Genomic DNA, 16298 nt, shown 5'->3' with positions numbered 1-16298 from the left:
GTGCAGCTGTTCGAATAAGATTTCAAACCCCGAACATTTTAGTGTTCGCTCATCTCTAGTTACTACTACTGTCGAGTTGTACAGTGTGGCTTCTAGTTAGCATATAACTTTATCTATAATGAAGATGAACATACAGTAATGCTTCAGCAGAATCAGCCAACCATCTAATGTGCATGAGGACTGAGAAATAGGTAGGTGGGTTTCATATGTTCTCAAAGAACATAGGCTCTCTCGGTGTCTAGCAGCAGCGTTCTCCCCTCTTCCTTTTAAAAACACTCCGTATAGTGTATTAGGGACTCTGGAGATATAGCTGGCGACCATATGTTAAGCAATGAACATATGACTAGTCTAAGACTTTCTGCTCGCTCGAGTAACTGAAATCATCCCCTTTAGGGCGTAGACAGTCTGGAAAAGAGTATTTGGAAGTAATTAGAAAGTGGATTTCCTAAAATAACATGACATGACCATTTAACAGCAAGCTATCTTTGAGGGTATAACAATAATGGAGGCAGAGTTAGCAGCCTTACAGTGGTCTGGGGAAGGGGGGGGGCAAAAGCGATAACAGGCTTTGTCTCTGTTTTTGTTACCCACATAATGGCTTTTCATGTTACATAATCCTATATATATTAAAGGTTAGTGCAGGCTGTATGCAATTCCATACAAGTAAAAAAAAAACAATCCCTTGCCAGATACTGCCAAACTGAGACCAAAGAATTTTCTTTGTGCCTCAGTAGGTAAAATGGTGAAATATGGGTCTATACAACATATGCATAGGTTAAATGTACAGGAGGAACACCATGGGAAAGATCTATATTGTCTTGCCACTGTGGTTATCATCCCTGCACTGTATGACTGAAGATAGGGGGAGTATAAATAGAACAGCTCTATTATAATTATATTCTAATGAATGTTTTCCCCATTTTAATTTGCATGTGAGTTATCGCTAACCATCTACAGCCATTAGAAACATGTATTCACTAAGAACTGTTTTTATTTATATCTTTAATACTCTTGTAGGGTGAACCTGGAGTAGAAGGAGTCTTTGGAGAAACTGGGCCCAATGGACGTGATGTAAGAACTGTGCAGTATTACCTCCTATGAACCATAGGTCTATAAGAGAAGTTTCTATAAGTCTATAAGAGAAGATTAATATGAATATTGTTCGATTAAGTTTGTAATAACAGAGAATAGAGAGCAGTCCCTTAGCAATTGAGCTCTGTCTGATATACTTGTCACCATACACATTGAATATAAATCTGATAAATAGTTCTGTTTTAATAAAAAGCTGTTTTCTATATTTCAGGGTCCTACTGGTAGAAGAGGAAATACCGGCCCAGAGGTATGCTTATCATAGGTTGTTCAACCAGGCTTAAAGGGGTTGTCCCATTATGAACACTTATCCCCTTTCCAAAAAACAAGGGATAACTGTCCAATCACTTGTTCCCCAGTGATCAGAATGATGGGGGACTTAAAGTCTCCCAAAAGGCTTCCTTGTGAATGGAGGGACAGTGCACTTGCATGATCGACTCTCCATTCACAGGAAGTAGATACCAATAAGGACCATCTAAGCATTGTAACAGGAGAGTTGATGGGGAATTGGCGACGTGAGCACCGCTTTTTATGCGTTAACCCCGTTCTGAGCCTGTTTTTGAAACATATTCCTGTTAAACAACTTTTTTAATATTTTGTAGTATAGTACTCATATATATTAGACATTTATACACTGATATGCATTAAACATAGTACTGATATACATAAAACGCCAATAAACACTCCCACAAAAAAAATAAGTCACTGTGGATTCCAATGGGAGTTTGTGGTATCTGTTATCACTCACAAGAAATCGGACAATTAATTTAGCTATTAAAGTGCGACATTGTAGAGGTGCTCATTTTATGGCCCTTTTTTCACATTGAAGCCAATAGAATAGGCAGAATTGCTAAATGTGTTGTATCAAGTGTAAACAACATCAATATTTCTCCACAGGGACCTAAAGGTAAAGATGGTGTCCCAGGCGCTGCAGGAGAACAAGGCTTAAGAGGTCCTCAGGTAAATAACTTAAAAAATAATGTTCTGTAATTAAAAATGTTTTAGGAAATATTTCTCATTTTGAAATGTTGAAAGGCAAACCCTATTTTTTAAGATGGAGCTACATGCATAGCAGCCATAATGCAGAAGCCACATGGGGCTGAAATTCTGCCCATCCATGGTGGCCAGTGCACAATGTTGTACATGTGAAGAATGTGTCTCCACCCTTAAGATGATTTCTAATTGAAGACATAGTAGATATTATTGTTATTAATGTATGTTGCCCCATTATAACCTCTGTGTGTGTGTGTATATATATATATATATATATATATATATATATATATATATACAGTCCTATGAAAAAGTTTGGGCACCCCTATTAATCTTAATCATTTTTAGTTCTAAATATTTTGGTGTTTGCAACAGCCATTTTAGTTTGATATATCTAATAACTGATGGACACAGTAATATTTCAGGATTGAAATGAGGTTTATTGTACTAACAGAAAATGCGCAATATGCATTAAACCAAAATTTGACCGGTGCAAAAGTATGGGCACCTCAACAGAAAAGTGACATTAATATTTAGTACATCCTCCTTTTGCAAAGATAACAGCCTCTAGTCGCTTCCTGTAACTGTTAATCAGTTCCTAGATCCTGGATGAAGGTATTTTGGACCATTTCTTTCTACAAAACAATTCAAGTTCAGTTAAGTTTGATGGTCGCCGAACATGGACAGCCCGCTCTCAAATGATCTGAAAACAAAGATTGTTCAACATAGTTGTTCAGGGGAAGGATACAAAACGTTGTCTCAGAGATTTAACCTGTCAGTTTCCACTGTGAGGAACATAGTAAGGAAATAGAAGACCACAGGGACAGTTCTTGTTAAGCCCAGAAGTGGCAGGCCAAGAAAAATATCAGAAAGGCAGAGAAGAAGAATGGTGAGAACAGTAAAGGACAATCCACAGACCACCTCCAAAGAGCTGCAGCATCATCTTGCTGCAGATTGTGTCACTGTGCATCGGTCAACAATACAGCGCACTTTGCACAAGGAGAAGCTGTATGGGAGAGTGATGAGAAAGAAGCCGTTTCTGCACGTACGCCACAAATAGAGTTGCCTGAGGTATGCAAAAGCACATTTGGACAAGCCAGCTTCATTTTGGAAACAAAGATTGAGTTGTTTGGTCATACTAAAAGGCGTTATGCATGGCGTCCAAAAAGAAACAGCATTCCAAGAAAAACACTTGCTACCCACTGTAAAATTTGGTGGAGGTTCCATCATGCTTTGGGGCTGTGTGGCCAATATCGGCACCGGGAATCTTGTTAAAGTTGAGGGTCGCATGGATTCCACTCAGTATCAGCAGATTCTTGAGAATAATGTTCAAGAATCAGTGACGAAGTTGAAGTTACGCCGGGGATGGATATTTCAGCAAGACAATGATCCAAAACACTGCTCCAAATCGACTCAGGCATTCATGCAGAGGAACAATTACAATGTTCTGGAATGGCCATCCCAGTCCCCAGACCCGAATATCATTGAACATCTGTGGGATGATTTCAAGCGGGCTGTCCATGCTCGGCGACCATCAAACTTAACTGAACTTGAATTGTTTGTCCAAAATCCCTTCATCCAGGATCCAGGAACTGATTAAAAGCTACAGGAAGCGACTAGAGGCTGTTATCTTTGCAAAAGGAGGATCTACTAAATATTAATGTCACTTTTCTGTTGAGGTGCCCATACTTTTGCACCGGTCAAATTTTGGTTTAATGCATATTGCACATTTTCTGTTAGTACAATAAACCTCATTTCAATCCTGAAATATTACTGTGTCCATCAGTTATTAGATATATCAAACTGAAATGGCTGTTGCAAATACCAAAATATTTAGAACTAAAAATGATTAAGATTAATAGGGGTGCCCAAACTTTTTCATAGGACTGTATATATATATATATATATATATATATATATATATATATATATACATTACACTATATTGTAATATTAAGTAATACCCATTTATCTTCATTTATTGTATATGAACATCTTGGAAATATTACTTTCTCTAAAACAATTTCTGCTTTATAAATTGTGTCTTGTGTAATTGGATATAATATCCTTTTATTAAAGGATTAAGTAGTCTTGAATTTTGTAATTGTGATGGATGACAACATAACTGGTCAGGAAACACAGAACAGATAAAAATTTACGCACAATTACACTTGGTTACATTGATTTGTAAATGATCTCACCAAGTAAGAGGCCAGAAACAGACACAAAGTCTTAGCTCTTTCCTGTACAATTAAGATAGAACTTGGCTTTCTTGTCAGTTTTCTGTTTCCTTGAAGGGAAGGGGTAACTAGATCAGTGTAACAATTAAAGAAACTTATTGCTAAATTAATACAAATATTTCCAAGAAAAACATTTAGGTCTGAAACATTTTTACCATGTTAACTATTTAATCATGTATATTTCTTCATTTAATGGGGGTTCTGCTAATGAATTTTGTTGGTTAGATATATTTTTGATTGATGGAGGTCCAACAACTGTGGGAATAAGGGATCCCAGGACCCAGTAGTATTTCTAAAATGAGAATTCTTGAGTGGCCCCTTCTCCAGTCATGCTGTTTCTCATCTCTTGGTTGAACTTGATGGACATAAGCTTTCTTCAACTGTGATAAGTATATATCTTTTCATGACACCCAGACACTGTTTAGTGAAGCAGCCATCCACTCTACTACAGACACTCTCTTCTACACGCCGGGTTACAGCTCTTTCTTCAGAACTCACATCACACATCACATCTCTCAACCTCTCAACCTCCAGTCTACCACCAATCTCTCCAATGGGCAAGCCATTCCTTGACTCTAGTCAACCATTGCCCCTGATGTTCCAGCCTTCCCCTGACTTTAAGCACAGGCCAAGGCCTAAATATTTCAGCCCCACTAGGCACTTCCCATTCACATGAACTATCCAAGCTTTATCCTATAGGAATTACTGTAAGTCTGTCCTATTTTCAGCTTTTAGAAACTACTTGCGACAGTATGGGGGCAGCACATTGGTGTTATTTTCTCCTGTTTAGAACTAGACTCTTATAAAACCTATGTGCACCTGGCTTGGGCACCTGGACTGGCTGTTCAGGCCCGCCTTCCCTCCATTTAAGGTGGCAGGTTTGGTAGCCCGGTGCTCTAGCCTCAATTCCAAATGGTGCACATCTGTGCAAGACATTAGTTTTGGCAGCAAGCTGCCTTAGGTAGGTAGGTAGGTAGTGAGAATCTTCATCCTTAGATAGACATGTGGAAATCTCTTCCCTTAGATAAAATTGTGGGAATCTCCTCCCTTAGTTAGTATTGTGGGTATCTCCTGCTCTCTCTGCTATCTGTAGTGCTGCACAGCAGGTGGCTGTGGTGGGTGCAGCCCAGTAAGCTACTGGGAGCACATGGACCTAGTTTGCTTGTGTTTCTCTAGCAGTGAAGTAACCGCTAATACTTTAGTATTCATTTGCCGCTGCTCTGTGCTGCAGAGGCAGCTCCCTCTAAGTTTATAGGGAGCACTCAGTTGGTGGTATAGCCCAGCAAGGAAGCTAACTGTCGGGTCTTGTTCACACCAGGGTGCCCTGCGGTTCAGGGTCCAGTTGGGCTCCGCAGGCTATTGTTTATTTTAGTTTTTCTAATTACTGCAGCGTATAAATGTGCTTAGAAGATCCAGAACCACAGCAGGGAAACAGGAGTCTTCTTCTTCACTCTCTGCAGTGTCACAACTCTGTTCTACTCTGGCTGCATATACATAAAGTAGTGTATAGTCAGTCATGTTTTTAAGAATCAGAGCATTGGCAGGTAAGACTGAGGACTGAGACATCCAGCTGCTCTCTGCAAATCAAATCATCAGGGCACCCTCTTCTATACAGTAAGCATGTATAGCCTAATATTCACTTAAAAGTTATAAACATGGTACAACCCTTAAAGTTTCTCCACATATTCACTAGATTAGCGTTTAAACCATATGCCACCTGATCCACAGTCCCATAATAATATTGTGGAATGTTTCTCAAGAGCCCTCATTGCATATGTCATCAAATTTAAAAAAAAAGGCCTGTAGCAATATTTTTGTAGTCAGAGTGATGGATATTTTACCAGGACACCACAGCTGTTAAGAGAGAGCTAAAGAGCAGAGAATGGACCTGAATGAATGCGCATTAATAATTGTCCATGTTGTGTTATAAGTATGGGCGTCGTGTGTATTTCAGGGTGTTTTGAAGGTTATAAGGTTATCCTTCTGTGCATAACTAAGTTGTGTTAGCACAAAATCCAGAACATTTTTTACACTTAAATTAGCATTTTCCAAATGTTACGGTAGATTATTTTGGTTGTTTGACCTTCACAAGTAAACGCTTATGAGATAATGGACACTTTTTATACTGTATTTTCCTTGGAAGGTCATGGATATGACTTAGGGCCCTGTATTGCCTACAATATACAGTAAATATCATATAACACCAAAATTACAATAATAATTCAACAGAAAACATAACACTTTCTTACCATAAGTCTCTTAAATGTTTAGTATTTGACAATCTCCAAAACTTCACAAATTCTTTAAATCTCACAGGACATTGTTTTCCTACTAAACCCCATTTGGCTACAGATAACACGAGAGGCCATTCTTAACTTAAGGGTCTGGATCAGCAGAGGAGTTCTTTCTCTAGTCACACATTTTATCTGTAAGAAGGAGAAGGAGATTAATAACATCTCCCAGGACACTCGTATTTCCTTTCCCTTCTTTCTTTTTGTGATATGGGCCATATATAAAGGGGATGACAGTGCTGTGGTCACTGTTACTAGAGTCTTATTCTTTACATGTAACCTTCTATGATATTTTGGTCAGTTTTCTATTCACTACCTGGCTCATATAAGGCAGCTGCATAATATTTTACTCTTAAGGGAAATCAGGAACGGCTCCAAATAGGAGGTGTTGGGTTATAGCATACTGTAGCTTATTTCAAAGAAAAGCATGCTTTTGTAACATAAATCAATAGCACATTGTTAGCAATATTTATATATATTGAGAAACATTAAATGTTAAACATATCATCGCAAGTATAGTAATAAAGTAAATACACGAGCAAGTGAAAAACATCCAAACATTTATTGGCAGCTTCGGACAGGATAGCAATGTAATGAAAGATAAATGGCGTTACTATAAGCAAACACAATGCTTAAATCATTATACAAATACAACATTACTGAAATGGATTACTGGGAATAAACATGCTAACAACTGAAAATCTGTTATTGCTAAATAGGAAATCTGCTATAAATGATTTATTCTAACTTCCTAATAGGCTACACAAAGTTCAAGCTTATGTATCTCTCTTTTCATGCACAAGACTGGGCTTACAAAGGGCAGATTGGTGCGGTTTTTAATGCATCATTTGTAGTCGACACCAAAAGTGGTTCCTAAAGTGGATTCAAAATGGAGGCAAAAATATGAAGAAATTAAGTGTCTTTTATATGGGGCAATAGTCACTCAACTTATACTTTGTGTGAGTGATCAGTTCAGGATAGGGTCTGGTATAAACAGGGCCGAAATGCAAACAATGTGAATGTTCGGTGTGAGGCTGAGCTCCACGCAAAATCACATGGACAAGAGGAAGAAGAACTGCATTCCAAAAATGGTTATGCTTCTTTTAATGGTGGACATAAATATTACAATGTTTTGGGTTATTTCCCTTCGTCAGGCACTTATAATTATGAAGAGTAAAGAATGTGCATAGTAGCCCGGTTGGTCAGATTTGTGGAGACCATAATGTAGACAAATACAGACAACAGGTCATGGGATAAGGTCCATAAAGGTAGACTCTGGGGAGTAGGGCTGGGGCACCTTCTACATGTGTTGCTACAGATGCTAAAGTGTAGTCTCCTGTGTGAGATCAGGGCTGAAATCACAAACAGTAAACTACTCTTGCTCATAATTACAGAGTTGATCTGGATCCTTTAAGACTCAGCAGATCTTTTAGTCTCCGGTCCCTGGTGGATGACATCACCATGCATCACCAGACATCATGATGGCTCCCATAGCAGTGTACACAACGCTAAATGAAATAAACCATGTCTGCCTTCTCTATAGTAGCTCCGGCTGTAGTTATAGGTGGGTCCCCATTACTGTTTCAGGCCCAGTCCACAGAAGTATCTTATAGAGCAAAATGGGAACTGGATGAGCTAATTAGCATGGGATCCAAATGTCCAGCCCCATTGACCAAATTCTGTGGATACCAAATAAACAATATGGTGGTGGTTCCAGCACACAACCAAAAGATGGGGATAAAAGAAAATCAAACCCTTTATTGAAACATCAGGATAAAAACAAAGATGGACATCTATAAAAAGAAAAAAACATCTGAAGTGATTTAGACTTTATTGTCTAGTCCTTACTCATAGATGTAGATATACTGTATCATTAGGCTATATATATATATATATATATATATATATATATATATATATATATATATATGTATCAGATGATCACCGCAATAAAGATAAAAGATACAAAAAGACACAGTAAAATAGTAAACATTTGCAACAACATAAGAAGCTATGTCCACAATGGTAACTTAGGTTCCATGAAAATATGTGCTAAATATAGAAAGTGTTACTTATCAAACAAGAGGAGGAGGTAGGAGATAATGCATTATTAACTCAGGAGACATACTGGATCTTTTTGTTAGGTACATGCCAAAGGGTTACATTATGAGCATGATTTGTTATATCTTTATTTGCAGTTTCTTGTGTTGTTGCAGATGTACAGTATTATAGAATTGTTTTTGGGTTTTTTTTGTTTCCTATATCTTTAGCATGTTGCAATATTCTGTTGAATTGGTTTCACAAGAAGTGAGTCATTAAGTAAATTCAAGATAAGGGCTGATACATGTGAATTTTATTTGAGTGGGGGTACTTGGCAGAGAACTAATGAGGGTGGTCTTCACATAAGTCATGTTGATGCATTTTTGTGGATAAGTTATGGATAGTAAAGAGGGGGAAATACATAGGAAAGATGAAATGCCTCTCCTTTCCAATGCACACATAGATTTGTTAGAATGTGGTTTGACAGAATATGTGAGAAACCCCCATAACACTATAATGTTACTAAGGCATGATAGAAAATGTATAGGACATATTGATAGATGATGCATCACCAAGATTCTTTACGTACTGCCTTACAAAACATACACTAAATATATACAGATGTTTATTACATCATGCATTGCTTCCAAGGAATATAGAGCTAAGACACTGAAAAATCACATATGGATTATTTATCAATATTTACCTCATCATTTAACAGGATGAATCTGCACTTTGACGTTCACCTTCCTCCTCACCCCTATGCGCACACACTATAGTATTAATCTTTATGGTGCATTGATTATATACAGATGTTCATTGTAAAATGTATATTACTGCCAACATATGCATATATATATGCAAAAAGGACACCGACCTCGAAAACATCTGAATTATATCTCCATCTCTATTTGACGCTTTACTAAACATGACCAATTGACTCGCTGTGATATCTGAACTTTTCAACTAACCATCGCCTTCCCCCATTTTTTAATTTACTGGCATTGTGTCTGCATTAGTCATACCGGAGGTTTCACTTTATCTACACTTATTTACTGTAAAGATATTTGCTGTATTTTACTCATTCTACTTCAGCCAGAAAAGTCAGAACAGGAGACAAATGTTTTTTGTCATTTTAATAATTTCCCATGGGCACAATTCACAGGCCAATGGTTTCAGAAGAATTTTGGTAGATTTCTTTGTTGTGGCCTGTCAAATTAAATGATATTAAAAATCTATAGCTCATTATTGAGTCCAAAGTGTGTGATATGACAAGTATAAAGAGAACCTTAAATTAACTAAAATAAAATATTGTAACAATTTATAAACATGCAACTTAGAGTTTATGAGCATTAGCACACGTTGTATTACTAAGCAGAACCAGACACACCAAAATTTGCTTACTATTGTGTTTGACAATATAAAATAGTGATGTCTAATGGCACAGCTGCCCGTAATAATCAGGCATGAGTGCTCCTGGTGGTCCCATATGGGGGTAATGGGGGCCCCAACCCCTCATTAGTTAGAATGGGTATCAGTAAACACCTGTTGTCCCATTAGACTCCCATCTATCCAAACTCTATGTAATATACTGTATATATGATATTAATGTGATATAATTATATAATTCCTCACTATATGTTGTAGTTTCCTTTAGCATTTCATCTTTATTATCTCACAAAGTCCTAAAAGTTCTGCATCATTTTTGCTGATATATTTCTAGCAATTTCTAACAAATTGCTGGTTAAAAATGCTGATTTCATACTCAGCACTCTTTCAGAAATATTACATGCTTGACATGCGTTTTTTAAAGATTTTATGCAGCAAATTTTATTAAGTTTATAATGAAGAATTAAACACACTTAAGACAAAGAATTTTTGATTGCAGTGTTGGCTTTTTTGGCTTTTATCCACAGTGAATTTTTTTTGCAAATGTGCTTGTTTTACAAATGTAATTAATTAAAAACATGCCATTAAAATTGGCTGTAAAAACCAATATGAAAAACACTTGACATTTTTTACAATTATTAAAAAATGGATGAAAAAACCTTGTTCGTGAAGAAGGCCTTACAATAATAAATATTTAAGACATAACCGTGATGACTTTATGGCTCAAAATTAGAGCCTCGCCTCGCTAGGGATGTGGCCCAAGTTATTGGTACGTGCTTTAGAGTATGTCTAAGGTATAAATAGAGTAGAGTATGTCTAAAGTATAAGTAGATTAGCGTATATATAAAGAATGAATAGAGTAGAGTATGTCTAAGGTATGAGTAGATTAACGTATATATAAAGTATGAATAGTGTAGAGTATGTCTAAGGTATGAGTAGATTAGCGTATATATAAAGTATGAATAGAGTAGAGTATGTCTAAGGTATGAGTAGATTAGCGTATATATAAAGTATGAATAGAGTAGAGTATGTCTAAAGTATGAGTAGATTAGCGTATATATAAAGTATGAATAGAGTAGAGTATGTCTAAAGTATGAGTAGATTAGTGTATATATAAAGAATGAATAGAGTAGAGTATGTCTAAGGTATGAGTAGATTAACGTATATATAAAGTATGAATAGAGTAGAGTATGTCTAAGGTATGAGTAGATTAGCGTATATATAAAGTATGAATAGAGTAGAGTATGTCTAAAGTATGAGTAGATTAGCGTATATATAAAGTATGAATAGAGTAGAGTATGTCTAAAGTATGAGTAGATTAGTGTATATATAAAGAATGAATAGAGTAGAGTATGTCTAAGGTATGAGTAGATTAGCGTATATATAAAGTATGAGTAGGGTAGAGTATGTCAAAAGTATGAGTAGATTAGCGTATGTCTAAGGTATGAGAAGAGTATGTCTAAGGTATGAGTAGAGTAGAGTATGTCTCTCTGTAGTTGCGCCAATCTCTGGTTAAGCAACATAACTGGGTGATTTATATGACTTGCCGTAATAGTGTCATACATAATCTACAATAGTTTTAGGCCGTGATACTCTTTTGTTACCGTATTTTTCGGACTATAAGGCGCACTGGACTATAAGGCACATTGCCCATGAGCGCCTTATAGTCCGTCTCGGTTCATATATAAGGCGCACCGGACTATAAGGCGCAGTCCGGTGCGCATTATATGTTATTGAAAGCGGCGGCACGCAGACTTTGCCAGCGGCCGCTTAACCCCCCGTGTGCCAGCCGCTTCTATTGGAAGCGCTCGGCAGGCGAGGAGGGGCTCTATCAGCAAAATCATGCTGATAGAGCCCAACCGTAAAAGTTATATTAAACTACCCCCCCCCCCCCCGTTTTAAAATAAAACCCTGAAACAGAATGTAAAACTTACCGAGCGGTGCAGGGTGGGCGGGCATTCAGACCTCCTCTTCCTCCGATGTTCCGTCTTCCTCCTCCAGCGCTCGCTAACTGATAATGGCCTGGGCGCATGCGCAGTAGCCGTAGTAGAAGCATTATGATATTGCGCATGCGCCCAGGCCATTATCAGTTCGCGAGCGCCGGAGGAAGTGGTCAGGACATCGGAGGAAGAGGAGGCCTGAATGCCCGCCCGCCCACCCTGCACCGCTCGGTAAGTTTCACATTCTGTTTTAGGGTTTTATTTTTAAAACGGGGGGGGGTAGTTTAATATAACTTTTAAGGGTGCATTCACACTACGGAACGCCAGCGTGTATCACAGCCGTACACGCCGGCGTTACAGCAGGGCTGCCCATTCATTTCTATGGGAGCCGGCATGCGAGCGCTCCCCATAGAAATGAATGGACTGCTTTTTTCCATTCATTTCTATGGGGAGCGCTCGCATGCCGGCTCCCATAGAAATGAATGGGAAGTGTCTGGCAGCCCTGCTGTAACGCCGGCGTGTACGGCTGTGATACACGCTGGCGTTCCGTAGTGTGAATGCACCCTTACGGTGCCTTTTATGTATGTATGGAAGCGGCACGCAGACTTTGCCGCCGCTTCCATCCATATATAAGGCGCACCGGACTATAAAGCGCACTTACGATTTCTGAGGAAATCGTAGGTTTTTATGTGCGCCTTATAGTCCGGAAAATACGGTAATACATTTCTTCTGGGATCAGAACTACAAGTTCAAATGCCCTCTGAGATCATAAAAATGCCACCTCAGCAGGACTTTCTGATCTATAAAATGAAATATGGTTTCATCTATTATGTTACCCTTGGATTATAACAATATGTCAGATCCATGCTCAGGAAAAATATTTCCTTTAGAACAATGTGGCTTTAATGGAGAGATGTTGGAACTTTTATAGGAATTCCTACTTTGTGCAATAAACAATTCAGATTTCTATTTCAGCTGAAGCATGGCAGAAATAATCCTTGATTTGGTTTCCACCTAATTTCAAAGAAATGTACTTTGTTACTAAAAATGTGGTTTTGTCATTGTTTCCTAAACTGTTGGTTTTGAAATTAGTAGAATCTTGGTTAGTTAGATCATTCCTTCATCTACTAGGGCCTCACCAATCAGAATATGGCACAGTCCAGAACGCACAATCAGTGGTTGAAACGTTGGCCAAAATATTTCTCAATTTACCTTTCATTTGTCTCCTGAACCCAGAATAACATTAAAAACGTTAAGGGTATGTTCACATTTTTATTCTTCTGATTGTATTTTGTGTTGCACTGTGTGCTTTTTCTGTTCGCAGGGCGGGTGTTCGCCTTGTAACTTGTAATTGTTTTTTCTTTTCTTATTGTTTAAAAAAATTTTCAATAAAAAATTTGAGTTATAAAAAAAAAAAGGGTATGTTCACATGGAATTCCTCTTCATTTTCCGCAACCGGCATTTTCACGGCAGTCTAGTTGCTGATGTATTTAATTGGTATTCCTTCGTAGCATCCTGCTGCTGATTAGGCCCAGATGAATAAGCCTAGTCTGCAGGGAGTCTTGAGCCTCAGACTCCGTGCCTAAATCAGCCGTAGTGTCCGCGACAAGATCGAGCAGGACGCTTCTTTTTTTCCACGTCCTGCTGTGATTTCGGGGATCTGATCCCCAAATCCCGGGCAGATTCCTCAGGAATCCACCCCCAAATCTGCTCCAAATTCCTCAGGATTTTGTATTGATTGTCAGACTATTTTTGCCCTGAAATGGGGCAATTGGTATACATGTCATGGGTATTTTTACCTTGCTTTGGATCTAGACTGTAGGGTTATAGGTGAGACTTGATGGACCTGTGGCTTCATCCAACCTCATCTATGGCTATGTGCTTGAGGATTTAGGGTTTATTTCCATGACAGTGACTAAAGTTTGTGTGGCCATCTCACAGGTATTTTAAAACCCATGAATGTTTTTGGCTTTATTCACGTTTCTTCTTTTGGTGGACTGGTTTTCACTGCCATCAAAAAATTTACATTCTCTATCTATGTCCATTTTCACGTACATAAAAAAGGACATGTAATTAGACCCAAAGATATTCATAGGTTCTAAAACAGCCGTGTGAATAAAACCTTAAGTGGATCAACATGTCCATTTTTCAAAGACGTCAGGTCTTCGAAAAGTGGCATGGGCATGTGAATCTAGACTTTTACTTCATCTGGATTTGTTTTTAAAGAAAAAGATACTTCAAAAACAACAACTGCATAGTGTGCACTTTTTTGTTGCAGATTTTGCTGCATTTTTTAAGCCAAAGCCAATAGCTGCTACAAAAGGAATGAGAAATATATAGGAAATTATAGGAATATATATTTATACATAGAATATAAATCTTTCTGCTCAATCCACCCCTGGCTCTGGCTCCAAAAAAAGAACCAAAAACTAAAACAAAAAAGGCTACATTTCTGAAACGTGGGGCCTCAGCCTAAAGCACATTACTCCTTAGTTATGTTTCTGCTTTCCATTCTCCTCATTCCGGTCAGAATACTAATATACATATACATACAGTGACTGCAGCCCAAGATGTCTCAGATTATTTATAGTAAACTCCTACTTTTACAAATAGATACAGCATATCACAAAAGTATGCTCTTTACATTTTTTGTAATTATTTCATTAAATATTTTCATGGGACAACACTAAACAAATGACATTTTGATACAATCAAAAGTAGTCAGTGTACAGCTTGTATAACAATGTCAATTTGTTGGCCATCACAATCACTAACAAAGCTATTAATATCTAAACCCCTAGCAACAAAAGTGAGTATGCCCGTAAGTGAAAATGGACAAATTGTGCCCCACGTGTCAATATTTGCCAATGAGGGTTAAGGCAGTGCTGCTAACCCTCTTCGGCATCGAGTTCACTAGAGTGTCACAGGTTGCCACTGGAATCATCTTCCATTCCTCCATGACATCACCAAGGTGGTTTTCAGCTGTGGTACACATTCATACATCGCCCTGCTGTATACCATGATGTATATCTTATGTTTCATGCAATTACATACAAAGGTTGACTACGACTGTAAAAAGAAAAAAAAAGTATTCCCCATGACACACATATTTTGTGGGATCCTTGATATCCTGAGGATATCTCCTAAATGCCCGATAGATGCAAGTTCCATCTCAGGATTTCAAGAATTGGGGTCTTCTAACTACTGTCTCATGTTGGAAAAAATTTATATGGGGTCTTTAATGAACAATATGCGGCATGTGAGGAACAATGAATATGTTCGGCATGTATTGTAAGATGGGATCATTCTTGGTATATATATTGTGAGAAGGTGACAGGCAGAGTGCTGGAATCACGCTATATCCCTCGCAGGTTTTTAACGTATGTGTGGTCCAGTGCGGGTCTTGAGTAGGCCTCAGCCCCAGGTGTAGATCCTTGGCTCATTACTGGGCCAGAAAAAGGCTGTAGCTCTTGCATTGCAGTTCAGATCCATGAGGTGAAAGGAGGTGTATGGTTCTCTAACCCTGAGTCCAGTGAGACAAGATTGTGTTTGTTTTTTTCATGAGACTGGAGACTGGTAGTAAGCCACATGTATAGTTAGTTTATCACTTCTGTTTAGATAATCACTCAGATGAGCAGGATTTTTTTTTTGTTACGGAACTTAAGGTTGTATTTTGTTTTGCTCATATTGTGCAGTAAGTCAAGGTTTATTTATTTTCCTGGTTTTTTTTCTAAATAAACCAGTTTGCTGCATATTTCGTGCTCCTGTCTTTGACTATTCGAGTCCTCACCTTTGCAGCTACCGAGTTACGTCCCCCACAATATATACACCCCAAATGTGGTGTGAATATGGAATAATATGAAATCATAAGGTTACTTAAATAAAGCAAAACCTATCTGAGTTTGTTTGTAACTATAGCTATGTAAGATGGCTCTTCAGGTTCCTAGGAGTTTAAAGGGATCCTATTATTTAAACTCAGTTTTTTCTGCCTATGATATAGGAATAGCCTTCTACCTGTAGATGTCTTCTCCGTGCCGCCGTTCGGTATATAATCTGTTTTTCGTCAGTATGCAAATGAGTTCTCTCGCAGCACTGAAGGCGGTCCCCAGCACTCAAACAGTACTGGAGGCGTCCCCAATGCTGCGAGAAAACTCTACAGCACCGCCTCCATCTTCTTCAGGAACGGGTTTTCTTTGCGTCTTCTTCCGGCGGTGGCTTCAAACTTCTAGGCCTCGGACCTAGGGCAAAGCCGACTGCGCATGCCTGCCGGCCACAATACTACAATAATACATTTGCAAGACCTTTCTTAAGGCTAT

At 38.2% G+C, this 16298-nt stretch overlaps 1 protein-coding gene across 1 annotated transcript in view; it reads left to right on the top strand.

Moving 5' to 3' along the window:
• The window catches only part of COL6A6 (collagen type VI alpha 6 chain), an 86551-nt gene that overhangs the window by 33516 nt on the left and 36737 nt on the right, over positions 1–16298 (top strand). Inside the window, exons 20-22 of the mRNA XM_075271928.1 lie at positions 1018–1071; positions 1304–1339; positions 1987–2049. Coding sequence (XP_075128029.1) covers positions 1018–1071; positions 1304–1339; positions 1987–2049 — 153 coding nt within the window. The remainder of the gene's footprint in view (positions 1–1017; positions 1072–1303; positions 1340–1986; positions 2050–16298) is intronic.

The sequence above is a fragment of the Leptodactylus fuscus genome, chromosome 4 (genome assembly GCF_031893055.1).
Source record: "Leptodactylus fuscus isolate aLepFus1 chromosome 4, aLepFus1.hap2, whole genome shotgun sequence".
Classification (NCBI taxonomy): Eukaryota; Metazoa; Chordata; class Amphibia; order Anura; family Leptodactylidae; genus Leptodactylus; species Leptodactylus fuscus.
Note: the sequence above shows the minus strand (reverse complement) of the source record. Positions and strands in the feature narration are given on the sequence as shown.